Raw genomic sequence first — 27,961 nt, forward strand, 5'->3', positions numbered from 1 at the left:
GTCTGTCTGTTTGCACGTTTGTCTGTCTGTTTGCACATTTGTCTGTCTGTTTTGCATGTCTGTCTACTTTGCATGTCGGTCTATCCGCCTGTCTTGTCTGTGTTTGCATGTCTGCCTGTCTGTCTGTGTGTCCGTTTGCATGTCTGTCTACTCTACATGTGTGTCTGCCGGCCTGTCTGCCGGCCTGTCCGTCCGTCTGTCTGTCTGCCTATCTGTCTGTCCTTGTGGCCAGGTTTTTCTGGATCCAGTTGGCATGGCTCCTGTTTGTTTTCAGCCATTTTGGGGACTTGCAGTCCTCGTAACAAACTGCTTAAATGGCGTCCTCTTGCTCGCTCTCTCTCTCTCTTTCTCTCTCTCTCCCTCGCTCTCTGCCTCTCCCTCCCTCTCCCTATCACTGGGCTTTGTGTATATAAAGTAGTGTGTGTATGCGTGTGTGCGTGCATGCATGTGTGCGCGTGTGTCTGTATGTGTGTATGGGTGTGTGTGTGTGTGTGTGTGTGTGCACGCATAAAGGACAACACTTCCATATAAAAAAAGAAGATTGGATTCAGGGGAGTGGGGGGTGAGAGGGGGGGGTGAATTGAAGTTGAGGGGAGAGGGGGGCAAAAAAAAAGCAAAAAAAAGGGCAAAACACTGAGAATCGTGTGTCAGAGGCAGGACTGAAGTGAGAGAGAGAGACGGGGCGGGCGGGGGAGAGAGAGAGAGAGAGGGCGAGAGAAGCGAGCGAGTCAGAGTGTGAGAATCGCTGCTGCCCTCGGTCTTCTCACACACACACATACACTGCTGCCTGTGTGTGTGTGTGAGTGTGTGTGTGTGTGTGTGTGTGTGTGTGTGAGTGAGAGCAAGCGAGCGAGAGGCGCCTCTCTCTCTCTCCCCTACCCTCCCTCCTCCCATCTCTCTCTCAACACACGCAAGAAGGACTCGCACAGGGGAGCGAGCTCGCGGACGAGAGCGCGTACACGAGCGCGAGAGAGAGAGAGAGAGAGAGAGAGAGTGCGCGCGCGTGAGAGAAGAGAGAGAGAGAGAGAGAGAGCGTGAGGGTAAAGCGAGAGAGAACACATCGCAGCAGAGATGCAGCAGGAGGCTTCAAGAGGTACGTAGCTCTTGTGTGCTTTTGCCTTCCTGTGAGAGAGAGAGAGAGAGAGAGAGAGAGCGGGCGAGAGACACAGAGAGAGAGTGGGGAGAGCGAGAGAGAGAGAGGGGAGGATGAGGAGAGGTGGGGACGTAGCCTTGTTTTTCTGCGTGTTTTGCCTTCTGTCGCTGCTGTGGCGGTTGTTTGGCACGTGAGGCGGCAGGGAGAAGGTTTTTGTTGTGTTGTTTTTTTTGTTGTGGTGTTTTTTTCCATGTGCGTATGCACAACGGGAGAGGCAGAGCCCGGGTGTGTGTGCACACTCGCCCCTGCTGTAAGTTTAAGCCCTTTTTTATTTGATTTGTTCTCCTTTTTAACTGTCTGCTGCTCCGCTGTGTACGCGTGTTTGATGCGTGTACCGACGTGTGTGTGCGTGCGTGTGTGTGTGCGCGGTGCGTGCGTGTGCCAATGAGAGGCCTCGTTCCCCTCATCCTCCCCTCGGTTCGCTGGCTCACCACGCAGTTGTTTTTCCGGATTGATGACTCGTCTCGAGATCCACGACGAAAAAGAAAGCGGCTTGAAAAAAAAACTAAAAACGGTGCCGGAGTAAAAAACAGAAACCAAAACAAAACAAACTTTTTTTTAATCTGACAGATTTACCGGTCACGCCCCCATCCCCCCCCCCTCACCCTCACACCCACACCACCACAACCCCCACGTCGCTGGAGGGGGTGGGGCCGAGGGCTAGGGGTGTCTGTATGTGTAGGGAGGGGGGGGGGGGGGGGGTGGTTATGGTGATGGTGCTGGTAATGGTGGTGTTGGGGGGGGGGGGGAGGTGGAGTGGGCGGGGGGGGGGGGGGGGGATTGCGTTGAAATGCGACATGGGATTTATTGTTGGTGATGGCTGGGGGGTGCGGGCGAGGACTCTGGGGCGGGGGGGGGGGGCCGGGGGAATGGGATTATTTGTAAACCAGTCGGGGCCGACATAATAACCACATCCACACACCGAGAGAGAGAGAGAGAAAGAGAGAGAGAGAGAGAGAGAGAGAGAGAGAGAGAGAGAGAGAGAGAGAGAGAGAGAGAGAGAGAGAGAGAGAGAGAGAGAGAGAGCGGGAGAGTGCTACACGTGAATGCGGGCGGTGTGTGGAAGCGATGCCACTGGTGTAGCTCAGATTGTAAACACCATCCTCCTCACCCCCCATCCTGCCTCTCGCCGTTTGCGGGCCCCGGGGCCTTTTCGGCCGAGCCGTCCTCCATTTTGCCCCAGCTCTTGTGTTTCTCCTCGGCAGCAGTAGCAGCAGCAGCAGGCATCGGGCGTCGTGATGTCACCGGCCTCCCCCCCCCCCCCCACGGGGGCCCCGTCGTCGTTTGTCCCCGTTTTCTCACTTCTTTATTTTCACAACAACAGCGTGTCCGCTGCCAACCCTTCCCACATTCCTGGTTGCCATGGACGCAGACCCAAGCCCGAGTGCTTTAGCCACTGTACGGAGAACAAAAAATGAAATGGCGTGCGAGCATTGCCCCCGGGGGTCGAAGGTCGAGGCCCTGGGTAGTGCGGGGGTCCCCCCCCTGCTGTTTGTATGTTTGCTGTTGTTGTTGTTGTTGTTGTTGTTGTTTTGAAGTCACGTCAATTTCATTGGTATCGTCTGTAATCAACGTGAGGGTTTCAACAGACTTCACAGGCCACTATGACAACATTGTTTTTCTGCTGTTGTTGTTTTTGTTGTTGATGCTGTTGTTTTCGTTGGGATCACCGGGATGAGATTAAGCTGCCCACGAGACCCCAACCATCTCCACACTGGTGGCCTGCCGCTTCCCTCGAGGGGAGCCGGAAACACTCTCCTCGATTATCGGGTCACACACACGCGCTACTTATTTGAATCGGGATGTCCCCCCTTTCGGTTTGTCGCGTAGCGTTTCTCGTTTGCGTAGCGGGGCGTAAAATCATACCACACATTCGAACGATGTTCACCGCTATGGGCGGCAGTAGCTCAGGAGGTGGAGCGGGTTGTCTGGTATCGTCAAGGTCGCTAGTTCGATCCCCGGCTCCTCCTAGCTGAGTATCGAGGTGTCCCTGAGCAAGACACCTCACCCTGACTGCTCCCGACGAGCTGGATGTCGCCTTACGTGGTTGACTCGGCCGTCGGTGTGTGAACGTGTGCATGAATGGGTGAATGTTTGGCAATATTGTGAATTATATAAATGCAGTCCATTAACCACTTATGGACCCAGTTCTGAACAGATGACTGAATAACGTCCTCACGCGCCATAACCATCCCCTCCGTTGTTCCACAGCGACAAACACTTCTCCCTCTGCGCTTTCATCAGCGAGTTTGGCGTGAAAACGGAAAATGTATTTAGTTTGGGGGGGGGGCGCCGAAATTACCTTCAAAAGGTCACCGCCACGCCTCAGTCTCATGGGGCAGGCTGGGGGGGGCGTGTGTGTGTGTGTGTGTGGGGGGGGGGGGGGGGGGGTTGTGTGCATACCTTGCACTAATGCTTCTCGTGATTCTGTTACAGCGTGTGGAATTATGGGAATTATGTGGCGGCCAGGCACCAGCGGAGCGTGGGGAGCCGAGCGTTGTTGTGCTTCGTTTTTTCTGGTCCTGCATTCTTCCCGGCGGGTCGGCCCTCTTGTGTGCGCCGGGGGGGTGGGAGGGTGGTGGGGGGGGGTGGGGGGTGGGGCAATGCAAGCTCACCCCTTGTTACCACCGTTTAGGGACTTTTGGGGAGGAGTGGTCCAGGCCAGAAGGCAGGCGGGCGGCTGTGTGTGTGTGTGTGTGTGTGTGTGTGTGTGTGTGTGGGTGTGGGTGTGTGTGTGTGTGTGTGTGTGTGTGTGTGTGGGTGTGGGTGTGTCACACAAACGCAGTCCCGAGTGGGATCTGCGAGACAAGGGAAGCATGAAATGGGTACACGGTAGAGGCCAGCACCATGCCCCCCCCCCCCCCCCCCCCCCAAACACGCACACACACACACACACACACCACGCAGCCGCGACCCTCCGACCTCAACCAACTTCCATCTCTCCCCTCCACCCCCCCCCTCTCCTCCCTGTCCCATCTGGCTGGCTCCAGTGTGCTCACTTAGGGAGGGGGGTAAGGGCGGGGGGGGGGGGGGGGGGGGGTCTACGGGCCGTGGAGAGTTCAGTACCTCTTCGTTGCCCACCGCCTCCCTCCATTGACGCACACACACACACACACCCACACACACATACACATACATACACACACACCCACACCCACACACACCCTCCCCTTGCCCTCTCTGCACAGACCAACTGCCGCTCAAATGGTTGGGCCCCTCTGGCCCCGGGAGAGAGGGGGAGAGAAAGAGAGAGAGAGAGAGAGAGAGAGGGCCAACCGACACCTTCCCACATGCTCCTCGCCGCTGGCCCCACCGGCTGGAACACGAACCCCCTCCTCCCCCCCCCCCACCCCACACACACACCCACCCGTTCCCCCCTCCCCACCCCCTCCACCCCCACCCCCACACTGTTGACGCGGCCCGTTTGCACAATAACAGTCGCAGCAGCGGAGGCGGCGGAGGCGGCGGCGGCGGCGACAGCAGCCTGCACACGAGAGCGCGGGGTGCGAGACGGCACGGCGGCGACCCAGGTCAGCTCCCCGTACCGCTCTCCGCACGAGGGCGTCGCTATGGCAACCGCGTCACGTGCCCGAGGATGATGTCATCAGGAGGCCGCGGCTCTCTCTGACAATCTGACACAATCACTCTTGCATGTATGCATGCATAGACGTTTCTGATTTATTTTTCCCGTACATTACGACGCTAACTGCGCGACGACAGACACTCTTTGGCCGCGCGTTTCGATTCGATCCGATTCGATGTCTCCGGAGCGTTCCCTGTGAAGGTTCTCCGTGACCTGTTGTCGGGGGGGTAACGCCGACCGTCCCGATGGTGGTAATGGCGTCCGACGCCTTCACCCGTAGTCTCCGGCCCTCTCTGTCTCCTGGGCGGCTTGCGGGGGTCTCCGCAACACAGCGGCCCTCCACGACAACTAGCGAGGCACCGGACGCACAGCCCCCGCTCCTCCCCCCATTAGCATGCGTCCAGCCTTCCCAAGGTCACTACGGTCACCGTGGCGGTTCCACCGTGTGTTCCCCCCCCCCCCCCCCGAATAGATTACGGTTTGTGCCTTCCGGGAGTCCCGCTTTCAAATCCCTCTGAGCTGGGACGCCGTGCTACCCTGTGGCTGTTGTTTCAGAGACAAACACACAGACACACTCGCTGCTGCTTTGGTTTGGGTTTTGTGTCCATCCGTGGATTAGTGAGGTTAATAAGGCCTTTTAAACCATCAGCAATTTCCTTTTTTAAATTGTCTTTGTGTTTTATTTTTAGGTGCACGTTCTTGAAAGTGCGCTTAACATTCGTGAGGTTAATAAGGCCTTTTAAACCATCAGCAACGTCCTTTTTTAAATTGTCTTTGTGTTTTATTTTTAGGTGCATGTTCTTGAAAGTGTGCTTAACATTCGCGAGGTTAATAAGGCCTTTTAAACCATCAGCAATGTCTTTTTTTTATCATTCTATTATTTTAAGCGCACATTCTTGAAAGTAAACGTAAGAGGAATACTCTGTGTCATAAACAACCTGCCTCATCTAAACTAGCTAGCATGCTAAGTATTCCATAGATAATGTATGTTTGACGAAGTTAAACATACATGAAGTTAAACATACACATAAACATACACAAAGTTAAACATACACAGCGTCCAAAGCCAGCTAGGTCCCAGCCTCTTCATTTAATCAGGGCGCATACTTTACGTTACGGTAATCAACGTCGCAGCAACAAGTTGCTGTTGCTTTCGACCGTCCTCACTGAAGTGCCTCACTGAACATGTGTGTGTGTGTGTTTGGTGTGTGTGCGCGCTCTATGTAGGCCACATTGTCTGCTCTTTTACATGTGGGTTATTTTTATGATTTTCTTCCTTCTACGGCAGACCGGTCAGTTATTCGCCCAGCGCCAAGGGCATCTCTTGTTGAGTCTGGGCCTCTTTGAAGCCCCTCCAAGAAAAAAAGAGAAAAAAGACAGACGATATTCTGGGCGAGCGACACTTTTGTGCGGAAACATCCTGTTAGCGGAGAGCTGTCGTTGGGGTGACACGGCTCTCTGTCAGCAATTCACTTTAAGGTCCTCGCCTGTAGGTAGGGGGGTCACGAATTTGTGTGTGTCTGCGCGGAAAATGCATGTTTGAATGTGTGTGCGTGAACCATAGGTTTGTATGTGTGCGCGTGAATTGTATGTGTGCGCGCGCGTGTGTGTCTACGCAGTTACATCAGCACACATATAGGGCTCAGCATTGGCGAGTGTGTAGGCGTTTTCGCTTTTATTATTGAAATGTTTTACCATCTAACCCAACCCCCCCTCCCCAGAGAGAGCCCACGTCACTCACACACACATGTGTGTGCCTGCGTGTGTGTGTGTCTATGTGCATGTGTGTGTATGTTTGCGAGCATGTGTGTGTGTGTGTGTGTATGTGCATCCATTCGTGTGTGCGTGTGTTTTTTTTGCATGTGTGTGTGTGTGTTTATGTACATGTGCGTGTGCGTGTGCGTGCGCGTACATCATTGCGTGGGAGGTAGCATTAAGTGGCCGCCTGTCACAGTCGGCCGGGCCGCCGTGCCCGACCCTCTGCATGTGAAGAGGCTGCTGCTACGTGCGTCACGGGGAGAGGGGGGGAATAGGAGAGAGGGGGGGACGGGGGGGGAGAGGGGGGGCGCCTTCATACGCATTTCCCTGCCCGCAGTGCAAGCGGCAGATGAAATGGTGTCATTTTTAGCTCCTGTCTGTCTGCCTGTCTGCCGGTCTGACTGCCTGTCTGTCAGCCTGCCTGGCTGTCTGCCTGTGTCTTACTGCCTCGCCCTGCCTGACTTTCTGCCTGTCTGACTGTGACTGCCTGACTGTGACTGTCCGACTGTGTCTGCCTGTCTGCCTGTCTGCCCATCTTCCTGCCTCACTTTCAGTCTACCTGCCTGCCTGCATTTCTGCCCGTCTGTCTGCGCCGTCTCTTAAACGCTTCCGCCCACTCCTGAGCGGGGGGGGGGGGGGGGGGGGCGGGGGGCTGGGTGTGGGGTGGAAGGGGATGGGGGCTCGAACATGAGGGATTTCCTACCTTCCGCTGGTGTCGCATGCGTGAGTGACAGCCAAGGCCCCCGCGTTCGAGAGAGAGAAAACACGAATATCCACGTCCCTGTATGTATATATAGACTGTGTATGCACGTTTAAATCTGTACGGGCCTATTCATCCATGTCACCATGCAGCACAAACCCTTAGATATATAAATATATCTGTATGTATATTTATATAGGCCTACTGTGTGCTGTGTATGGACACCGACGGGGGTTGACTAATGGTTGACGTCTCTGGGTTCGGCTCGCTGTACCTGTCTCCATCGTGATTCGTGACTCGTGACTCATGTTTCCCCGCCTGCTTTGCATGTGTATTTACATGGCTGCCCCATCGGAGTCATAGTCTCCGTGACGATAATGGCATGGAAATCGATCTGCATTTTCTCACTGAGTAACTTCCCCCCCGACGGCAAAACCTAACAAAACAGTGGGCCTCTTATATTTGTTCCTGTGGGTTTGTCCACAGCGGTCGATGGCGTCTCGATGCTTAAACTTCATACCAGAGGACATTGAACGTGGTTTAAGAACTCTTCAAAAACTAAACAGGCACCCGAATCCATTCTTAACATTGATCTGACCCATCAACTTTCTTGTGTTTCCACCACCTCACTGGGAATGTGTGAATGGCAGCGTGAGTTGCAGACAGTGAGCACAGCTTGATGCCGGGCCTACACGTTCGAACACACACAGGCTGTGTTTACGTTCCCTCGCCCCGCTCAGGGTTAGACCGACTAGCAGTCGAACCTTATGAACCCTGACAGGCTACAATGTTAGAGGGAAGTGAAAAAACGTAGCAGTTAATCGCTGATGTACCGGAAGTGCTCCCCGGGTCATGTTTTAATGTGTTTTTATACAAACAAAACCTGATTCTCCACGGCGCTCGCTAGACAGATTGCATGTCAGGCTATAATCGTGTCCGTTAAACAAACGGTTCATCTTTGAACGGTACAAACTACAAAGCCCAGAGTTCCCTATCGGAACGGATGACACGCACAAACTTATTCCTCCTACGGATCACAGAGGTTTCGTAATTGCTCAGTTATATCTGCGTTGGCTGTAGTCTTTGCGCGGTCTGGTGGAAAATACAAACCTACAGGCTACGCGTTTCAGACTCTCATTTCAAACTCTTCTTCCTTCCCCCCCCCCCACATCGTTGACCATGTGTTATTCCTTGTGAAAAAAAAAATTACATAATCTTACGTAATCTCATGGCAGGCCTGCTCTGGCTCTACTATCGTGTATAGTATTCCATTCACAACGGCGATGGAAAAGTGTCAAATATGGTATTTTCGTTTTAATCCTCTGAATAATTGATGAGCTTGAATGTATCGATGGGGGCTCGGCGGCCTTGGGTTGCTCGCATGTTGCGTTGCGTTTGTGCAGAGGCTCCTGTCTGTCTGTCCAACTGTGCAGTCAGTGTGTCCGGCTGTTCTCGTTCCAGCCCCTCCACAACCCGTATCTGGCTCTTTCTCCCTTCTCTGTCCATTCTCTCTCCCTCTCTCCCTCTTTCCGATTCCTCACATCCCTTGCCCTTTCGCTGTCCTCCATTCTATTTTTGCTCCCTCACCTTCGCTCTCTCTCTCTCTCTCTCTCTCTCTCTCCCTCCCTCCCTCTCTCTCTTTGTCTCTCCCTCTTTCACTCTGTCTCCCTCAGTCTCTCCCTCCCTCTCTCTTTCTCTTTCTCTCTCCCTCTTTCACTCTGTCTCTCCCTCAGTCTCTCCCTCCCTCTCTCTCTCTCTTTGTCTCTCCCTCTTTCACTCTGTCTCTCCCTCAGTCTCTCCTCCCTCTCTCTTCTCTTTCTCTCCCCCTCTCCCTCCCTCTGTCTCGTCCTCTCTTTCTCTCCCCTCTCTCTCCCTCTGTCTCCCCTCTCTTTCTCTCTCCCTTTCTCTCTCCCTGCTCTTTCCTCTGCAATAACAGTGCTGACCTAGTTTCTGCCTGTTTAGGGCTGCCTGTGGAATTTTACAGCGGCCTGCCTTCCTGCTGGCTGCTGTGCTGCTTGAAAATCGCAGGCGGTAAAAAGAAAAAAAAAAAAGCATGACTGTGGATTTTTTTCTCCTCCCTCCCTTCTCCTCCTTCTTATATTTCTCGTCACATCATTTCACAGCAGCTCCATGCCTTTCCTCTTTCCTGCTCACTTTCGAAACCCCACCAAAGTGTCGCCCGCCAGCCATCGACCGATCGGCGTTGTTCTCTATAACCGGCGTTAAAAACTGCGTTGAGGAGGGCAGCGATGGCTCTACAGGGGGGGGGGGGGGGGGGGCCCGTGCTCTGCCCGCCGCCGCCGCCGCCATCGCGGTTAAATAAGAATGGAAATGGGAAGTGGACCGCCGCTCATCCCCTCGAGCCTCAGCTGCGAGTGTACCGGATGCAAAGGGCGGAAAAACACCCTCCCTCTCGCTCCCTCCCTTCCCCTTGCCGCTCTCTCGCTCTCCTCTCACCATCTCCCCTCCCCCCCCCCCCCCCCCCCCTCTCTCTCTCCTGCTCCCTCCCAAATAAATGGTTAGAATTATGCCCAGCAGATACTAGCTGCCACAAAACGGCTAACAAGGCTGGGACGGGAACCCGCCCCCTCTCTCTCCCCGCTGCTCTCGCCGAGCAGACTTCTGGTTAGCTAGACGGAGCTCGAACACTGCCACATGTGCCAAGGGCCGCTGTGGCGGAGTCAACGGCGGCGTCTCTTTTGCGGGATATCTTCGATCGCGATCTGAACGCCTCCCCGGTTAAGGCGGGGGGGGCAATGTCGTGTGACGGACGAGCGGTACGGACCTCGGGGTTGACTTTGTGAACGCTGTACACTCGGGCGGCTGAAATGTAACCCAGCTCTGCTGCGCACATTCATTCCTGCCTCCTCTCCCCCTCTCCCCCTCTCCCCCTCTCTCTCCCCCCCCAACCTCCCTCTATTTTCAATTCTTGGCTAAGCTGTTGCGAGCGCAGCACTGCTGAGAAATGCCATTTTCTTCCGCCGCCGGACTAAAGTGTTCTGCCAGAATCATGACCGCCACCGCGAGAGCCCGGGGTACTGCCGTTGAGTCACCGAGATGTGCGCCCAAGATACGACGACGTTGATCATTGGAGCTCATTAACCCTTTTTCCTGTGTTTTTCTGCTTTGTGTTTGCCCCCCCTCAGATTTCGGGGGCCGGTCATGGTGTCCGGTGAGAAGGCGTGGGACCCCCTTCGCGCGGGCCCCCTTCGTGCACATCTGAGCGAACAGCATCTTCCTCCCGATCTCCCGTCTCTCTGCGACCTCGCACACATCGCAGCGCGCCAGGGCGCCGCCTGCCGCCAGTCGCGGCCGCCACCGCCGCCGCCTTCCGTGCCGTCGGACCTGGCGGGCGTCGTCGACACGCTCTGCCCCCCCCACGCCATCCCCCTACCCGGGACGCGAGGGCCCCCGCCGGACCGCTCCTGCCCCGCCCGCCGTGGCTCCGGTGGGGCCCGGGGACCCGGCGGCGAGCTGAGGCTCGGAGTGGACCCCCAGCCCGCAGCGGGGGAGGGGGGCCCCCGCGCCGAGCGCCAGGGGATGAAGGGTAAGGGCAAGCCGGGGGTCCGGGCGGAGGCCGCCGTGGAGGACCGCCTGGAGGACATGGCCGACGGCCCCAAGAACGCCAAGATCACCCTCAGCTTCCCGCTCAGCGCCGCCCCGCTGCCGGCCCTCGCTGACCCTCGCCGGCACCCCCCCCGGCGCGGCTCCTCCTCGTCCTCGCCCTCGCCCCACCGGCGCCGGCCCTCCTCTGGCGCCAAGGGCTCGGACGCCGGCTCGCTGTGGAAACTGGACGCCACCATGGACATAAAGCACCGGCCGTTCAAGCCCCCGCGCCACGACAGCCCGCCGTCCTCCTCGCCCTTCGTCTCGGCCCCCCCCATGGCCGCCGGCGCGTTCATCAGAAAGGACACGAAGGACATGAAGTCCCCCCCGCCGCTCAAGTGCTCCAAGGTGGTCAGCCCGGAGGCCCAGGGCAACCGCTTCCCCCACAGCCGGGCCCCCGGGGGGTCCGTCGCGGGCGGCTACGGGGTCGGCGACGGCTGGGAGGAGAGACACCCGCGGGGGACCAACGGGACGGTGTCCCCCTCCCAGACGGCCCAGATCCTCTTCAACCTGGGCAACGCGGCGTTCCCGGGCCCCAGGGGCCGGGACGCGGAGAAGACCGCCGGGAAGCACGGCGCAGCCAAGCTGCAGGGCCCGCACGGCACCCCCATCCTCCAGCCGCCCGTGCTCCACCTCCCCCCGCCGCTCCCCCCTCCGGAGGCCCCCCCCCCGCCGCCCCCCCGCACCCGTCCCCCCTCCCCCCCCCCGGCAGCCGCCGCCGCCGCCGGCGACAGCCTGAAGCCCGAGCTGATCTGCGGCGTGTGCCACCGGCTCTTTAGCTCCGCCTCCTCGCTCACGGTGCACATGCGGCTGCACCGCGGCAGCCGGCCGCTCAGCTGCCGCTTCTGCGGCAAAGCCTTCATCCACAGCAAGAGACTGCAGTCCCACGAGGCCTCCTGCCGGAACCCCCCGCTCCCCGCCGGCGGCCCGCCCCCCGCCGCCGGAGCAGGCCCCGCCCCCTCCCTCCAAGTCCGGCCCAAGGAGGAGCCGCTGGAGGAAGGGGAGGTGAGGGTGGAGGGGGGCGTGGTGGTGGGCACGGACGGCGCCATCGACAGCGGGCAAAGCGCGGCCGGGGAAGAAGGCGCGGAGCCTGCTGGCGCGCATCCAGGCGGACGACGCCGCCGCCGCCTCGGAGCTGCTGGCCGGGGACGAGCAGCACTTTGTGAAGGTGGTCGACGGCAACGTCATCTACTTCTGCTCGGTGTGCGAGCGCTCCTACATGACGCTGTCCAGCCTCAAGCGGCACTCCAACGTGCACTCGTGGCGGCGCAAGTACCCCTGCCACTTCTGCGATAAGGTGTTCGCCCTGGCCGAGTACCGCACCAAGCACGAGGTGTGGCACACGGGCGAGCGCCGCTACCAGTGCATCTTCTGCTGGGACGCCTTCGCCACCTACTACAACCTCAAGACGCACCAGAAGACCATCCACGGCATCAACCCCAGCCTCATCTCCAGCGAGAAGACGGCCAACGGCGGCTACAAGCAGAAGGTCAACGCCCTGAAGCTCTACCGCCTCCTCCCCATGCGCGCCCAGAAGCGGGCCTACAAAACCTACAACGACGGCGTGGCCGACGGCCTACTCCTGGCCCCGGCCGACGCCGCGTCCCAGGGCTGCGACGGAGCCCTGGGCCTGGAAGACCTCCAGGGTCTGATCAGCGTGAAGCCTGACCCAGACGCCTTCCCCGACGACTTCCCTGTTTCCATGGGCCCCGAGCACGGCGACTACCCCGCGCTCTCGGCCCTCGCCGCTACAGACCTGGCCCTGGCGAGGAGACGTGACGCCGAGGCCCCGGACGCGGAGCACGGGGGGAGATCCGGCGGCATCTATAAACTATCGAGCAGCAGCAGAACCAAAACCCCCAAAGACGGTCGAGGCGGGGAAACGGGAAACGTGTCCTCGGTGATCGCGTACGCCCCGACCAAACCCTCGGTGATCGTGCACGGCGCCGGCATGTCGTCCTCTGTTATCGTGCACTGCAACCAGGTCACCCCCGGCAACGGCAGGGGCCTGCTCAGCGGCGGCAGCTCCTCCACCGAGGGCGTCGACGGCGCGGCGACCCACAAATCCAGGTCAAGCAAAAAGCAAAGAGAGAGAGAGCGAGAGAGCACGGAGCGGCACAGAAAGAGGTCTAGAGATAGCTCCGACGCCACAGGGGAGGGGGGGTCCCGGGGCGGGCAGGACGCCGAGCACGGCGGCCGATCCCACCACAAGTCACGCAAACTCCAAAGCAAGGGTGACGGCGGCTCCAACGCCACCAAGCATCTAGCGGTGGCGGCGGCGGGGGGCGGGCCGCTGTGTCAGATCACCGTGCGCATCGGCGAGGAGGCCATCGTCAAGCGCAGCATCTCCGAGACCGACCTCCGGCGGGACAAGAGCCGCTCCCCTCCAAAGACCAAGAAGGCCGAGGCGGCGGCGGTCGCGGCCGCCGACGCCAAGGAGTCGCGCCACCCACACTCCCACTCCCACCACCACCACCACCACCACAAGCACCGGGCCCACGGCGACGCCACCGCCGACCCGCGGAGCGAGCCGGAACCGGACGAGGAGGAGGAGGAGGAGGAGGAGGAGGAGGAGGAGGAGGCAGTGCGGGCGAAGGTCTCCAAGTCTCCCTCGGAGGTGAGGGAGTACTACTTCCGGCAGGAGGTGCGCGAGCAGGCGGACAGCGACAACGACGCGGAGGACGATCTGTGGCGGCCGTACTACTCGTACAAGCCCAAGCGGAAGGCCCAGGCTCATCTCCAGAGGGCGAAGAACTGGCAGAGGAGGCTGCAGTACAAACGCTCCCTGCGTCTCATGAGGAGGGCCGAGAGGCTGATGAGCCACGTCAGCAAAGAGACGGAGAAGTCACCGGGCGAGGAGGAGGAGGAGGAGGAGGAGGAGGAGGAGGAAGCTACAATGGAGGAGCTGGGCCAAGAGGAGGTGGAGAGTGATAGAGAGGAGGAGGCACCGGCGACGGAAAAAGTGTCAAACGGTGACGCAAAGATGGAGGAGGAAAAGACAAAAGAGGAACTTTCTTTCCCTCCGCCGAAGCCAAAAGCCGGCAAAGTGCTGAAAGAACAATCGGAGGCGGCCCAACGCGTGGTCTCTCCTCCCCGCTCCCGGTTGCCTTCGCTCTCTACCTCAGCCCCTCCTCCCCTGGCGATCAAGCGCCGGCCCTGGACCAATGGCAACGCGGAGGAGTGCAGCACGTGCGGCCGCTGGTTCTCCAGCGCCCGGAAGCGGGACAAACACGAACTGAGTCACCTGCTAGAGTTCGTGTGCCTCTTCTGCCGAGCCACCTTCCCCTCCCGAGACAAGCTGGAGGACCACCAGAGGGCCCAGCACCCCCGGCCCACCGACACGCCCTCCTCCCTGCCCCACAAATCCGGCTTCAACGACCAGGGGGAAGGGGGCGGGGGGAAGGCAGCGACAGAGAGGGAAGCCGAGGCCAAAGAAGCGGGAGGGCTGGGTCCGTTGATCAGGACCAACTCGACCAGCTCGGGTTGCCTGAGCCGAAGAGCCCTGGCCAGGCACACCTGTCCCCAGTGCCACACGGTGTGCAAGACCTCCTCGGCGCTGACGCGTCACGTGCGACGCCACGAGCTGAGCAGCTCCCCGGAGCGGGAGGAGACGGAGCCCAGAGCGGCGGCCGCCGCCGCCGTGACGGTGACGGCGCCCGCTACGTCTGGCAGCGCGGGGCCGCCCGCGGCTGAGAAGGAGCAGGTCCCCACCGCTCAGTCTGTCTCCGTCATCAGCTACTCTCTACCGGACCCCAGCGTCAGCAGGGACTGTGCCGCGTCCCAGCACTGCCAAGGCCCGTCGGAAAGTGAACAACAGGCGTGCGACCCCACCGCAAGGGCCGACGATTCGACGGAGCGCGAGCGGCCTGCTCCGAGGCGAGAACCAAGCCCGCTCGCGGCGAACCAAACGCCGTCGAGCCGCCTGGTTAGCCTCACGCCACCCGGCGCGGAGCCCGGCCCGACCGCCGCCGCCGCCCCCTCGGCCCTGCACAGCGTGCTGGTCATGAACGGCTCCGAGTGCCTGGACTACCGCACCACCAAGAGGAGACCCCCGGAGGGCACGGCGCACGGCACCCCCAGCCCGGCGTGCGTCACCACGCCCCCGGGCCCCTCCGCCGCGCACTCGCCGGCGACGGCGCACCCGAGGACGACCGCGGCTGCCACTCCCCCTGTCGCCATGCCGACCGCTCCCCCCCATCCCGCGGCGGCGGGAATGCCGAAGCGAGAAGGGGTGATCATGGACCGGGAGAGGCAGGGAGGGGCGGGCGTGTTCCTGCACGGCGGCGGCTACGAGGAGCCGGCCTCGGTGCACGACCTCCGGCTCCCCTACCGGGCCCCCAGGAGCCCCTCCCCCACCGAGGCACAGGACCTGACCATGTCCTCCATCCTGGCCAGGGAGAGGGAGATGGAGCGGCATCGGGTGCGGGAGAGGCAGCGGGAGAGGGAGGGCGAGGCGCAGAGGCAGCGAGCCAGGGAGCTGGAGAGACTGCGGGCCCGGGAGATGCAGCGGGACGGCAACAGAGACCCCGAGAGGGGGAGCAGAGACGTGGAGACGGAGGGTCCGGCCCTGCTGGTCCCCAAAGAGGAGCCGCTGAGTCCGGCACCGTCCCCCCAGCACACCCCCGCCCCCGCCACCGTCAACGTAGCCCCCTCGCCCAGACACGCCCCCAAATCCCCCCGCCGGTCGCCGAACGCCGTCCGCCCGGGGTTCGCCCAGGGCAAGCGGCCGGCCCACCAGCCCTTAACCGGTGGGGGCGGGCCCCAGCTGCACACCTCGGGGGCCCCCGGGGGCATGGCCGGCGAGCGGCCCTCGGGCCACGCCCTGCTCCTCCAGCGGGCGCCCCCGCCGCCGGAGTACCAGGACGCGCCGCCGTCCCGGCAGGGGGAGGAGGAGCGCTCGCCGGCGGGCTACGCCGTGCAGGACCTGCCCCTGCCCCTCCTCATGGCGGGGGGGTACCGCTCGGGGAAGAAGCAGCAGCAGCAGCAGCAGGAGGAGGAGCTGCTCATGGCGTCCTACCCGGCGGGGGCCCTTCCCTTCGGGCCCCTGGGGAAGGTGATGGTTCCCGCCGGGGCGGACCTGACCAAGCTGCCCAGCTTCTACCAGGACCCCTACCAGCTGCTGTACAGCCCCCACATGCTGGCCTACCCCTACAACCTGGCGGCGCTGCCCGTGGCCCTCAACATGATGGCCCCCGGCGGGGACAAGATGGAGGCCATGCCCTTCCTGCCCGCCATCTTTAACTACGCCGCCGCCGCGCCCTACATGGGCGCCGCCCAGCACCACCTCCTGGCCAACCCCGCCCTCTACGGCAGCGGGGGCGGAGGGGGTGGAGGTGGTGGGGGTGGGGGTGGTGGCGGAGGCGGAGGCAAGAAGCAGCGAGAAGGCGGAGCCGGCAAGTCTTAGGACGGGACAGAACGCTTCGTCTGAGGAATATACCTGAACAGGTGGAGGCGGAGGGTGGAGCCGGCAGCACTGCCCCTGATCGCCTTGATAGAGGGGCGAAGGGAGGGAGGCGTAGTGGGGAGGGGTGGGGGGGGGGGGGGGGGGGGCGATTACAGAACCCGCCCCCCCGCCCCCCCCCCCCCCCGCCGTCCTTACCCCCGCCCGCTCCTCTATTGTTGAGCAGACATCATTACGGGCCGTGACATCAGGAGGAGGAGAGGAGGGGACGGAGCGGGGAAAAGAGACACGATGCTGTTCCACTGCGAGGACTCCGCCCTTAAAAGAGACCCGCCCCCCCCCCCTCCCCCACCCACTCCATCTGTCCTCCTCGATCGCCCCCCCTCCTCTGTTGGACTCTCCTCCTGTGGGACTCTAGTGCGCTGTAGTGATAGAGCTTGAGTAGCCCTCCCCCCTACCATCATGAATCTCCACAATATAATCTATACTATAAGAATAAGAACGTCTAACAAGGTGTATATTGTGTGTGTGTGTGTGTGTGTGTGTGTGTGTGTGGGGGGGGGGGGGGGGGGGTGGAAATCTATATAAGTTCCCTAAGCTTCCCTTTAAGGCGACTGTACAGCGAGGAACAGCACTCTTCCGGGATAGCTTGTGTAGGCAATGAAGAGGTACCGGACCACAGAGTCCCGGCAAGACCTTCGCTGGTCGTAGAGCAGTTAGCAAATACAACATTGTACTCGTGTGTGTGTGTGCGTGCCGTGCGCATGTGTGCGCGTGCGTGAGCCTACGTGTGTGTGTGTGTGTGTGTGGGTGTGAGTGAGTCCAAACTGTACGTGAAAAGTTTATATTTGCAAAAAGACGTGCAGTGCAGTGCAGTGTTTAGGCTTAGTGCATGCTGATGTGCGTTTCACGCTGGCATCACTGTGCAATGGTTGAGCGTTTCCGTTCTTCAGTATGTTTGCGTGTGTGTGCCTGTGTGTGCGTGCCTGTTTGCGTGTGTGTGTGTGTGTGTGAAGAGGAATGTGCATGAATGGCCAGACTATGCCATGCTAAGCGCTAATCATTCCGCGTGGTCCCAAGGTTCCATTACATGCTGCATTCCTGCGCGAGTCGGTTAGCCACGCTAGCTCTGCCGCTAGTCCGAGCGCCATCGAGCATCACAAGGGGGATAGCGATAGCCCCCCCCCCCCCCCGTATAGCCAGTGGTATACAGGGATGGAGGCTAGCCCCAGCGCGGGCAGAGATGCAGCTTCTGCTCTTCCAGAGGCCTTGGACCGAGACGGCTAGCTGGAGTCCGTCGGACCGCTGTAGTACCCGCATCGCCTTTCACCGTAGTCGTTTTATAACCTTAACGTGCACAATAGACTCTAGAGTAGAGAGAGACACAGTGGTCGCTGACGTGAGGGGGAGGGAAGGGGAGGGAGGGGAGAGGGGGGGAGGGCACACTCGTAGCTGCTGAGGACATGTAGCTGACCACTGGGTGAGATTTCTTTGTTTTAGTTTTGGTGTTGTTTCTTTTAGTCAAGTAGGCCGTTGCACTTCCAGATTTCATCTCAATTCATTCACACACACATCAAAAAAAATAATAATCTATCTGTGTATATCTATATATAGATTTTTATATCTATGTATATATAGATGTATATACGAAAGGGACAAAAAAAGAAAACAAAATCAAATAGAAAACGGTTAAAAAAATAAGAACCCTTCCACCCCCCCCCCCCCACGTCTGAACACTTCCAGCGTCCGCCGTGAAGGGGGGAGGGACGGGAGGCCCAGGAGTTGGGAGGCGGGGAGCAGAGGAAGGGACTCGCTTACTGAGCAGGCGGAGGAGTGAGTCAGGGGAAGGAAGGCGGAGCCTCTGGTCAATAACCCCCCCCCCCGCCCCGCCGGCCCTCCGCCCCCATCCCACGCCACCACCCCCACCACCACTGTAAAAAAAAAAAAGACTGCACAAACCCTCTCTGTTTTCCTCCCCTCCTTCTGGACGGGGCTGGGGGGAGGTGGTGGGAGAGGAGAAGGGGGAGGAGGGCAGATCGCTGGGGCCATTTCCTTTAATATTTTTTTCATTTCGTTGTTGTTTCTAACGTGATTAGAAGGAGGACAGGATGTTTTGGGGGGTGGGAGAGTCATTCTGCAAAGAGCAAAAGCAATGTGGGTCGAAAACGTCGCCGTATTTTGATTTAATTTTTTTTCTGTTTTGTTTATGTAACCGTAATGTCGATGGTTTCCTTGTTGTTATTTTTTCGTTTGGTTCCTTTTTTTTGCTGTTCGGAAGTGACTTCACTGAAAGAAAGTGGCAGCATGCGTGTGTGTGTGTGTGTGTGTGCGTGTGTGTGTGTGTATGTGTGTGTAGGGGGGGGTCCTTACACTATATGAATGTACATGTCGTGACGCGGCCCATGAAGTTCTGCCTCGTCTCTAGTAGCTCGGATACAGTCCATTACGTTGGTGATTCGTCATTGTTGTCGTTTTTTGTTCGTTTTTATTCGGTTAGTCGTTTCTTTGTTTTGTATCTCCCGAACTATAAGTAAGTAACCTGATTCAGACTCGACGTAAGGTCTGGTATGCATATATATACACACACAGTAGTCCCGTAGGAACATTACCGTCAGACATAGACGCACACATGGAGCATGGGAGACGTGTTCACTCCGCCGAATATCACGTTGTGCTCCCAGCTTGACCCATCCCTTTTATTTTGTATTAATGGCTGTCCACTCACCTCCTTCTTTACTTTTTATTCCTATCGTTCAATATACTCGGACTCCCTTACTGAACTGTCACGTGCGTTTCACCGTCGGTGTATCGCAGCTGTTCCATCTTCCCGCTATCGTAGGCCCATACACACCACAGCATCGCCGAATGATTTATGCTAGCTTCTCTGTGTGTGTGTGCGTGCCTGTTTGTGTGCCAGTCTGTGTGTGTGTGTGTGTGTGTGCGTGCGTGCGTGCGTGCGTGCGTGCGTGCGTGCGTGTGTGTGTGTGTGTGTGTGTGTGTGTGTGTGTGTTTTTGACAGACCTGGGAGGCCCCGTTAGACAACAGCGTGTCCAACACACAGTGCGAGCAGCCGCACAGGGCTTCCATTTTTCCTTCGTTTGGGTGTGGTTCCAAGCGTGAGTCTGTGTGTGTGTGTGTGTGTGTGTGCATGTCCGTGCGCGAACGCGCGCGTGTGTGTGTGCACACATGGTTGGATGAATCTACGTGAATAAGAAACCAAAAGAACCTGCCTAAGCAGCTCATCGCCCCGGGGGCAGTATCCTGTTATTATTTTGGGTTTGTTTTGATCTTCCTGTATAAAAGAAGCTGTGGGCGCGTGTAACCCTCTCTAGGCCGTCTCTCCTAACTGCAGTACCCAAAGCCATTCCTGTAGGTGGACATGCTAGTGTTTCTCGGACCATTTCTTATGCCATAGTTTTTCCCGTCGTCATTCACGGTTGTCATACAGACCAAAAGCATGCAAAAATCGACGTATCGTAGTAAACGGGCTGGAATCTGGTGGTAATATACAACTATTTACTGTATGTTTTAGTTTAAATGAATGTGCCTCTGCTTTGATATTTAAAATGATCATTATCTATATTGAGATGTGGATCTGCCAGATTTCTACTGTTAAGGTGCCTTGTTATGGCATAAGAAATTTCAAAAAGAAGAACGCGAATGGACGATGTGTGTCGTCATGGCGACGCTGGGAATCTAGAGAGGAAGGAATCTCATGTCTTAGTTTGCTACGGAGCAGGTCATAGACGTATAGGGGTATGGCTACACTGTTTGGTATTGTGTACATGTTTAGGGTAATACTGTGCCATATAGGCCTAGTGCCCACACAAATATGTTAATGTTATTTTTAAAGGACGTTTTAATGTTGCCTGATGACTTTGTCTTTAGATTTGATACAAAGGCTTGTAGCCATGGCTCTCCCAAAGTCTGTCGTCTTTCTCTCTCTTTCTCGCTCTCTTTTTCTGGCATTATTCTCTCTCTCTGTCTCTCTCTCGCTCTCTATCTCTCTCTTCTCTCGTTTTGGTCTCCCCTTGTTTCTCTTTGCTGCAATCAAACAAAATAAAGTATTAACCTGATGACCCAACCGAATGCTCCCTGGTCTCCAGAAGCCTCTTTTGTCTATCTTTGGTTTTTCGATTAAAACAATGTCTTTCCCCGTAAACATAGAACACAGGTCAATACCGCTGTGCGTGAACTTTGAATTTCTTTGTAAAAAATGTGAACTGCAGTGTTCCCAAAGTTGTCTCAAGTGTGCCTTTCTCGTAACCTAAAACCCCTTACTCCCCTTCTGTATGAAATGCGCACAGAACATTTCTTTGGCAAGCGCAAAATGCTGTGGGTGCACTCCACAAAGAAGAATTAGCCTCGCAGGCTAGCTTTATTTTACTCCCCCAACCCCCCTCCCCCTCCCCCCTGATTATAGGTCTACATCCTATGAGCAAGGCAGATTAAAGCAGCCGCTTCATAGTTGTTGATTATTTTAACCTGCAGGTTACACATGAGGTAACACCCTGTGCTATTTCTGGGCGGGCAGGCCATTCCAACAGCGTGTGTCAATGTGTGAGTGTTCAGTTTGCCAGGGAAGGCAAAACGGCTTCAAACGTTCTCAGCGAACCGTCGCCCTAGACACTGCTGCTGTCGCTTCGAAACCTCAAAAGAATCCGAGGGCCATCCATACAGATGGGAGAGAGATAGCGGACAAACACCGCCTGTGAAATGGGTGGCCGGGAGAGACAGACAGAGAGAGTGCGATCAGGGGGTGAATGAGTTCATGGGTTTCAAGGCCGGCTTCCTCTCACTAGTGACACACAGTGTTGGAAATGGAGAGTGCTTTGTTGTATTTTCCACTAAAAGAGAGATCCCAGAGAGGTGGTTAAACGAAGAGACCGACTAGGCGATGCTTGACTGATATTATATTATTTAGGAGCCTTTTGCCGAAGTGGCCTGCAGTTAACTTATTTGGTTGAGATATGTTATCAATATGTAGGTAGGGGCCGGGTTTTTTAAAGCAGGAATACCTACAGGTAGAACAACTGACCCCCCCATCCTCACCCACATCCACACGCATGCATTCACACACACACACACACACACACACACACACAGGTGGCGCAAGCCTTTTCTTTGAAAAATCATGTACGTCTGTGTGCCTAACGAAAAAGCATGATGAGTCAAAGTGTGTGTGCATGTGTGTTTGAATGCGTGTGAGTGTGTGCGTACGTACGTGTGTGTCGGTGATTCTGGGAATAGAATGAGTCACTGGATGACCACTGCCCTAATGTATGCCATTTGCCAAAGCATTCGATCAATGTTTCAAATATTATGCAGGGGTGACTGAGCTGCAATGTTCAACGTACAAGTTTTTTTTTTGGTATTTTACCATTGTCCAATAACCTTGAGGCTTAAGAGTGTGTGTGTGTGTGTGTGTGTGTGTGTGTGTGTGTGTGTGTGTGTGTGTGTGTGTGTGTGTGTGTGTGTGTGCGTGTGTGTGTGTATATTTGTTCCAATGAGAGCGCATTGTGTATCCCAGGAATGTTTCTACCTGCATACAAAACGCAAGGATGTGTGGTCCTTCTCGAATGCACACAAATTCCCTTTATTCTCTGCCCCCCCCCCCCCCCCTCTCTCCCTCCCTCTCCTCTTCTTTTGCTCTCCCTCCCTCCTTATTTTTAACCTTCTCTCTTTAGCCCGGCAAGCACACATGCCGAGTCATCGTTCACCGCAGACAGACCAGGGCTAATGCGTAATGGGTAAACACACTTTAGCCGAGACCATCACAGCCGGACGAAGGTCACTCACCCTGCAGCCCCGGCCGGCGTTCACGTCCCCGTCTCCCCAAGGTTCTTCCCGCTGTGAAGGAAGCTGTGTTAAAAACTGCGAGCAAACCCTTTCCCCTATACATCCCCTTCCACGACAATCCACCCAACCGCACGTTCAAACATGTAACACTGACGTCACTAGCATGTCGGCCTACCACAACAACAACAACAACAACCACAAACCACCAGTAGCCAGACACAAGGCCAACAAGTAGACTGGGCTATCGATCGCGGCCGGGCCACTGGACCACTGGACGCCGCCGGTGTTTGCCCTCCTACAATCTGAACTCTGATCTGATGATCACTGCTACCTAGCTCGCCCCTGTACAGAGGGTACACAATCCGCCTTCCTGCGCGCCTGACGTAGCTCATCGCAGAACGAGCGAGACGCTTGGTTCAAAAACGGTACCACTGTGAAACGTTATCGCACCGCTCGTGGGGTGTGCGCTGCCTTGAGTGACAAAGCATGACCGGCTCTTTCAGGAAGATGGCAGGTGGAGGTGGATGCGTCGCGGTGCTCGCAGCATGTCTTGTCGCCTTGGCGACCGGAGCGGAGATCCATAGGAATGAGCGTGGTAAGGTATGTCAGTGCATGGTGGTTTCGGTTTTTTGGCGCGCCTACTGTGCAGAGCACGGGGGTCAAAGCCGACACAGGAGACAGGTGGTGTGGCTTGTTTCTGTCGTCATTCCACGTAGCCTCTATTTTTTTGTTAAAAGGGAACTGTCACGCTTGCTGTTTAGTAAGAGTAGTCGCCTCTCTCATTGGCAGGGTGGGTCAAAGTCGGGTAAAAATATCTAAATCTTTAATGAAAATTCTGTCCGAATCACCCCAATGGAGAACACATATCGCAGAACAATTGCGTCAATGGTCTGACTTCTCCCCACAGAAACGGAGTGCATGTTAAAGGCCGAGACAGTTACACAGTACGAGTAGGAGGCCATGTTTTCTAATATTATAAATAGCCGAATTTGACCCTTCAAATTCGTCATTATAAAAAGCACCACTTCAGAGGTTTTGCTCTGAATATTAGGAGACTAATTTGATGTTCGGCCAAGCCTGGGCCATCAAGCCACTGCGGCCTGAATTTTCTTCCCAGCCATCCAACCACAAGAATGTTGGCAGCAGCTTGCCAGCACAGTAGGACTTTGCCCAGGCCGTGGGAGGGGACCGGACGTGCCAAGTCAACATGGTTGACCACGCCACACCAGGCCTGCATTGATTGCATATTTTAGTTTAGTGTGAAAACTTCTTCATCTTCTACAATAGATGATACAGAGTGTAATCACTTAAGGAGAGAGAATATTCAGATTTTGGGAGATTTGGGTGTACTTTTTTCAAGTACAAGTGCATGTACAAGTAAAGGTTGACCTACATGTACAAGTACATATACAAGTAAATGGACAATTACAAGTAGAGATACATGTACCACTGCGAATACAAGTGCATGTACATTTGCAAGTAGGCCTACATGTACATGTACATATGCAGGTACATGGACAATTAGAAGTAGACCTACATGTACAAGTACAAATACAATGTAGAATTACAGGTACAAACACAACAAGTCGACCTGCATGTACAATTCACATGCAAGTACCATGTTAAAAAACAAATGTAATGGGCACAGGCATTGTATCTGACATAGGAACTATAAGGCTAAGGCTAGGGAAGTAGATTAAGGTGAATGCTAGCGAGCTAAAGCGCTAACCCCCCATATCCACCTCCACCTGCCCCAGACCATGATACCAGGCAACAGCGTCATAAACCTGGGCCAGCAGACCAACACATGGAGACCGCTGGCTAAGACCACCGCCAACCTCACAGATGTCCGAAGGTATCGCAACACATAAAACACCCCAATAGAACCGCTACGCTAGCGTAGAGCTCAATCATCGCATCGCAAACCCAGCTGCTGTGGTTTTTAAGATCTGCCACGTCTTTTCATGGACACAGATGTCGATACTTCAGAGCAATCTGTCGATGGTGGTCATATATGGTCAGGTTGTAAGGTCGGGGCGAAGCGATCAATTTTGAGCGTTTGAACCTGACATCTATGTAATACTTTAAATCTATAGTGAGCGATAGACACATTTATACGCCACTTTATAGTTTCAAACAAATCCACTCAGCTTTAAAAAGGATCCCTTCAGGGATCTAGACATATACAAAAAGGAACATGAATTGGACCGAATAGAGCCGAACACACAGTTGTAGTGTAAATGTATATATCATCCTACCTCTACACACAACTTTGTGTTGCAAATATGTCAAAACATCTTGATAGAGCAACACAGTTTGTAGTATAAATACATCTATATATCTTGATATATCACACAGTTTGTAGTAGGCCTACAAGCATATCCATATCTTGATATATACACACAGTATGTTGCATAAATAAATCCATATATCTTGATATATGGATATATATATATCACAGTTTGTAGCATAAACATATCTGATATATATGATATATACACACAGTTTGTAGCATCAATTCATACATATAACTTCATGTTTCAACATTTTCGCAGCATCAAGTCGACTTTCGAGTTCCGGACCTTCGACCCGGAGGGCGTGGTCTTCTACGGGGACAACCACAGCGGCGATGAGTGGTTTATCCTGGCGCTGCACGGCGGCGTCCCCGAAATCCAGATCTATAAAGCCGACATCCTGGTCAGCGTGACAGGGGGGCCGCGACTTGACGACGGGCAGTGGCACCTGGTGAGAGAGCTCACCAGGCCAATGAAATGAGTGAGAACGGGCATGACGCCGCCGGCTGAATGCTAGTTCCTGTCGGATTGGACACACTGGTAGCCCCGGTGGAGGGCGGGCGGGAAGTATGTCGTTATTCCCATAAGGTGTTCCATTATATTTTTTGGATGAGAGGGAACTTTAAGAATAAGAGAGGGATGAATGTATAGGCGACATTGTGCAAGAAATAAAGTTAAAGATAAAGTACTAGATCATATGATTATTATAAAAAAATCATATTATTGAACATTATGATAAGAAGTTATTAAAAAAAACACGTTATTTATTTTTTATAAAATATTTTTTCCTGAACGTTTTTTTAACAATTGCGTGTATTTAGAAACAATTAAGATAATTTTAACATTTTCTGCATGTCGATCAGATTCGCCGTCCTCGATTGTTACATGTCATTTCAACGAACAACGAAAAAAGCCGGATAGTGAAGAAGAGCGGGGAGTGGACCGCGGCAGTACACCGAGAGTCAATGAGTGTTCCTGTGTGGCTCCTCTGCCTCTCCCCCCTCTCCCCCCTCTCCCCCCTCTCCCCCAGATGGAGGTCAGCACCGAGGGGAAGTTTGTGCTCCTGGAGGTGGACGGCTCCAAGGCCCTGACGGTGGGCCTCCACTCCCAGAAGGTGAAGGAGGTCATCACCGGCCAGCTCCGTCTGGCCCTGGGCGGCATCCTCATCGACAGCAGCCGGCTGCTGGTGCCGGTGCGTCTGTGTGTGTGTGTGTGTGTACATGTGTGTGTTTGTGCGTGCATATGTGTGTGCGTCCGTGTGTTTATGTGTGTGTGTCTTTCTGTCTTTACATGTGTGTGCCAATGATTATAAATTATTGTCTAAGTTACGATAAAAGTCAAATGAATGAATGACCATGAAACCATCTTATCAATATTTTTGATAAGATTCTCACTTTGAGAGAGGCAGCGCTCCCTCTTTATCTAAAACTCTTTCTCCTCCCTCCCCCCCACCCCCTCTCTCCCCCCCCCCCCCCCGCCCTGGTGCTGACCCGGCATGGAGCAGTTGAGGCCAGAGATGGATGGCTGCGTGCGGGCCGGCAGCTGGCTGGATCTGACCGAGCCCTGGGAGATGGTGGAGGGCGGTGCAGAGCTCCGGCCCTGCCTGGAGGCCATTCAGCGAGGGAGCTATTTCCCCGGCTCAGGGTTCGCCGTGTTCAACGTCTCGGGTGAGACTCCAGGGACTTGGCCGAACACAACGCTTAGAATTCAGATATTCTTCGTTTTTTGGGGGTTTAGAAGATTTTTTTTTTCTTTAAAAGTCAATAAGGAAGTTAATGAAAAAAAAGCGAGTGAGTTAGTGAGTTAAAATAAAAAAAGATATAAAAGAGGAATGGACAAAACCTGAAGTGGAGTGGATGTTATTTTGTAATATAATATTTTATATTTTATTTTTAGATTGGTAACTGTCTTTATCTGCTGTGCACTTTATTGTTTACTTGTCTTTACCTGTTCCTTTGTATGATTGTATGATTGTTACCTTTGAAGAAATTGATGATAAAGCTGACTTTGAGATTGAGTTTGAGTTTGAGTTTTTGGTCTCCTTCTAGCGTTGCGCATCGAGGCGCCGAAGGGCGGAGTGGATATTGTTCTGGGCGGGGACTTTGCTCAGATGAACGGGACACTGCTGAGCCTCAGAGGTGGGGACCACGCCCTGGCACTGAGCTTGGAGATCAACAATCACTCACAGGTATACTCGCCCAAGAAAACACAACTTGGCTCTGAACAACACAGCCCGCGAGCTACTATGGGCGGAGCCAAACCAAGGCCCCGCCCACAGCACCTGGAGGCTAGTGGGCTCCTATTGGTTGAGCCAAATTTTGCCAGGGAATTCACTTTTCTGAATCGACATGTTTCAACGAGTGGTAAACAACAAACAAATCTAAAATCACGTGAATAGAAATAGAACAGAGATCTGATATTTTCATCCAGTCACACAAACGATCTCTGTGTCTCTGAGATGCAACTTTCTGTTCACCCTGCGCTCAGTCAGGTCGTCTCTTCAGAAACGTGTTCGTGGAAACAATCTGTGATCTTTGCTTCCATTTACAGACAATGCTGTTCACATACGGGAAAACAGAGATCACCACGTCCACCATCACAGATAAACTCAGGCTCATCTTTAGGGAGCGGTTCTTTGCCGTGTCATATGACGGGGATTACATAATTGACAGCGCAACGGACCAAACCGTGGAACAAAGCATATGGAGAGAGGGCCAGCTCGCCATTGGAGGACTTCTTGGTGAGATGAGAACCAATCAGAACCACAGAGCACCAAATCCATAACATCTTGTCTGTTAGGACCCTCAGAAGAGTTGTATTTATATAAACCAACTTGTTTGGTGTCTCTAAGGGGGAGAAATCAATAATAAATGTATTTGTTTATTTGAAAGGAAAGGGAATAAATCAATAAAACCAATGAATAAATATATTAGGAGAATAAACCACCATGGACTAAATGGCTGGAATAGGCATTAAAGATATTTTTTACTGTGTCATTTTTTGGAACAACAATCTAGCATACAGTCATGACCCACTGTTTAACCAAATCACTCCTAATTAATGATTCTTATTTGATAACGTTTTTGTTGGTTTTTTTACTAGCATTATATTTATTCACTTTTTATTTGCGAGCGATATCTTGCAAACAGATGGCGTAGATTAGTTACCTTTAGGGTATAACGTGGGCCTGGAAGCCCTTTGAGACTGTAACTTTGATTAAGGGCTATGCTCATACACTTGGATACAAGTCTTTATCGACCTACCTAGGTTGGTAGTCTATAGAAAACAACTGCAAAGATGCATTGTGTTGCATTGTTTCATCCACAACAACAAAAATGCCCCCCCCCCTCCTCTCTCCTTCTTCACTGTCTGCTCTCAGGTGAAGAAGAGGACGCCGTCGGCAGCAACTTTCTGGTCGGCTGCTTAGAGAAGGTCGTGGTCCAGGGAAAGCAGCTGGACATGGACTTGTCGGACAAGGACGTATCCATCTCGTCCCATAGTTGCCCCGTTCGGTAGAGGCCCACCGTCAGGGCCTTTTAGCAATCGGTATTCTTATAATTAGTTTTTTTGGTACTACTATCGTCTCATGTATCTTTTGTCATCTCGTCACGGATGTTGTTTGGGCTAAATTTGGCAATAAAACAAAACAAAACAGCAGTGTCTCGTC

At 55.0% G+C, this 27,961-nt stretch overlaps 2 protein-coding genes across 2 annotated transcripts; both read left to right on the forward strand.

The window, feature by feature from the left end:
- Window positions 1-1,112: 1,112 nt before the first annotated feature.
- zbtb4 (zinc finger and BTB domain containing 4) lies at window positions 1,113-20,295 on the forward strand. The gene is given in 3 exon segments (XM_030338299.1): window positions 1,113-1,403; window positions 10,341-11,949; window positions 11,951-20,295. Coding segments are annotated over 2 exon segments (5,847 nt in total). The 5' UTR covers window positions 1,113-1,403; window positions 10,341-10,356; the 3' UTR covers window positions 16,205-20,295.
- A 2,023-nt stretch (window positions 20,296-22,318) lies between these two features.
- Window positions 22,319-27,952, forward strand: shbg (sex hormone-binding globulin). Its single transcript, XM_030338178.1, has 8 exons — window positions 22,319-22,600; window positions 23,758-23,855; window positions 24,556-24,745; window positions 25,325-25,486; window positions 25,799-25,961; window positions 26,343-26,482; window positions 26,845-27,034; window positions 27,674-27,952. The coding sequence occupies exons 1-8, from the start codon at window positions 22,487-22,489 to the stop codon at window positions 27,808-27,810; spliced, it is 1,194 nt and encodes a 397-aa protein (XP_030194038.1). The 5' UTR covers window positions 22,319-22,486; the 3' UTR covers window positions 27,811-27,952.
- The last annotated feature ends 9 nt before the right edge of the window (window positions 27,953-27,961 follow it).

Source organism: Gadus morhua, chromosome 17, assembly GCF_902167405.1.
Source record: "Gadus morhua chromosome 17, gadMor3.0, whole genome shotgun sequence".
In the NCBI taxonomy this organism is placed as follows: Eukaryota; Metazoa; Chordata; class Actinopteri; order Gadiformes; family Gadidae; genus Gadus; species Gadus morhua.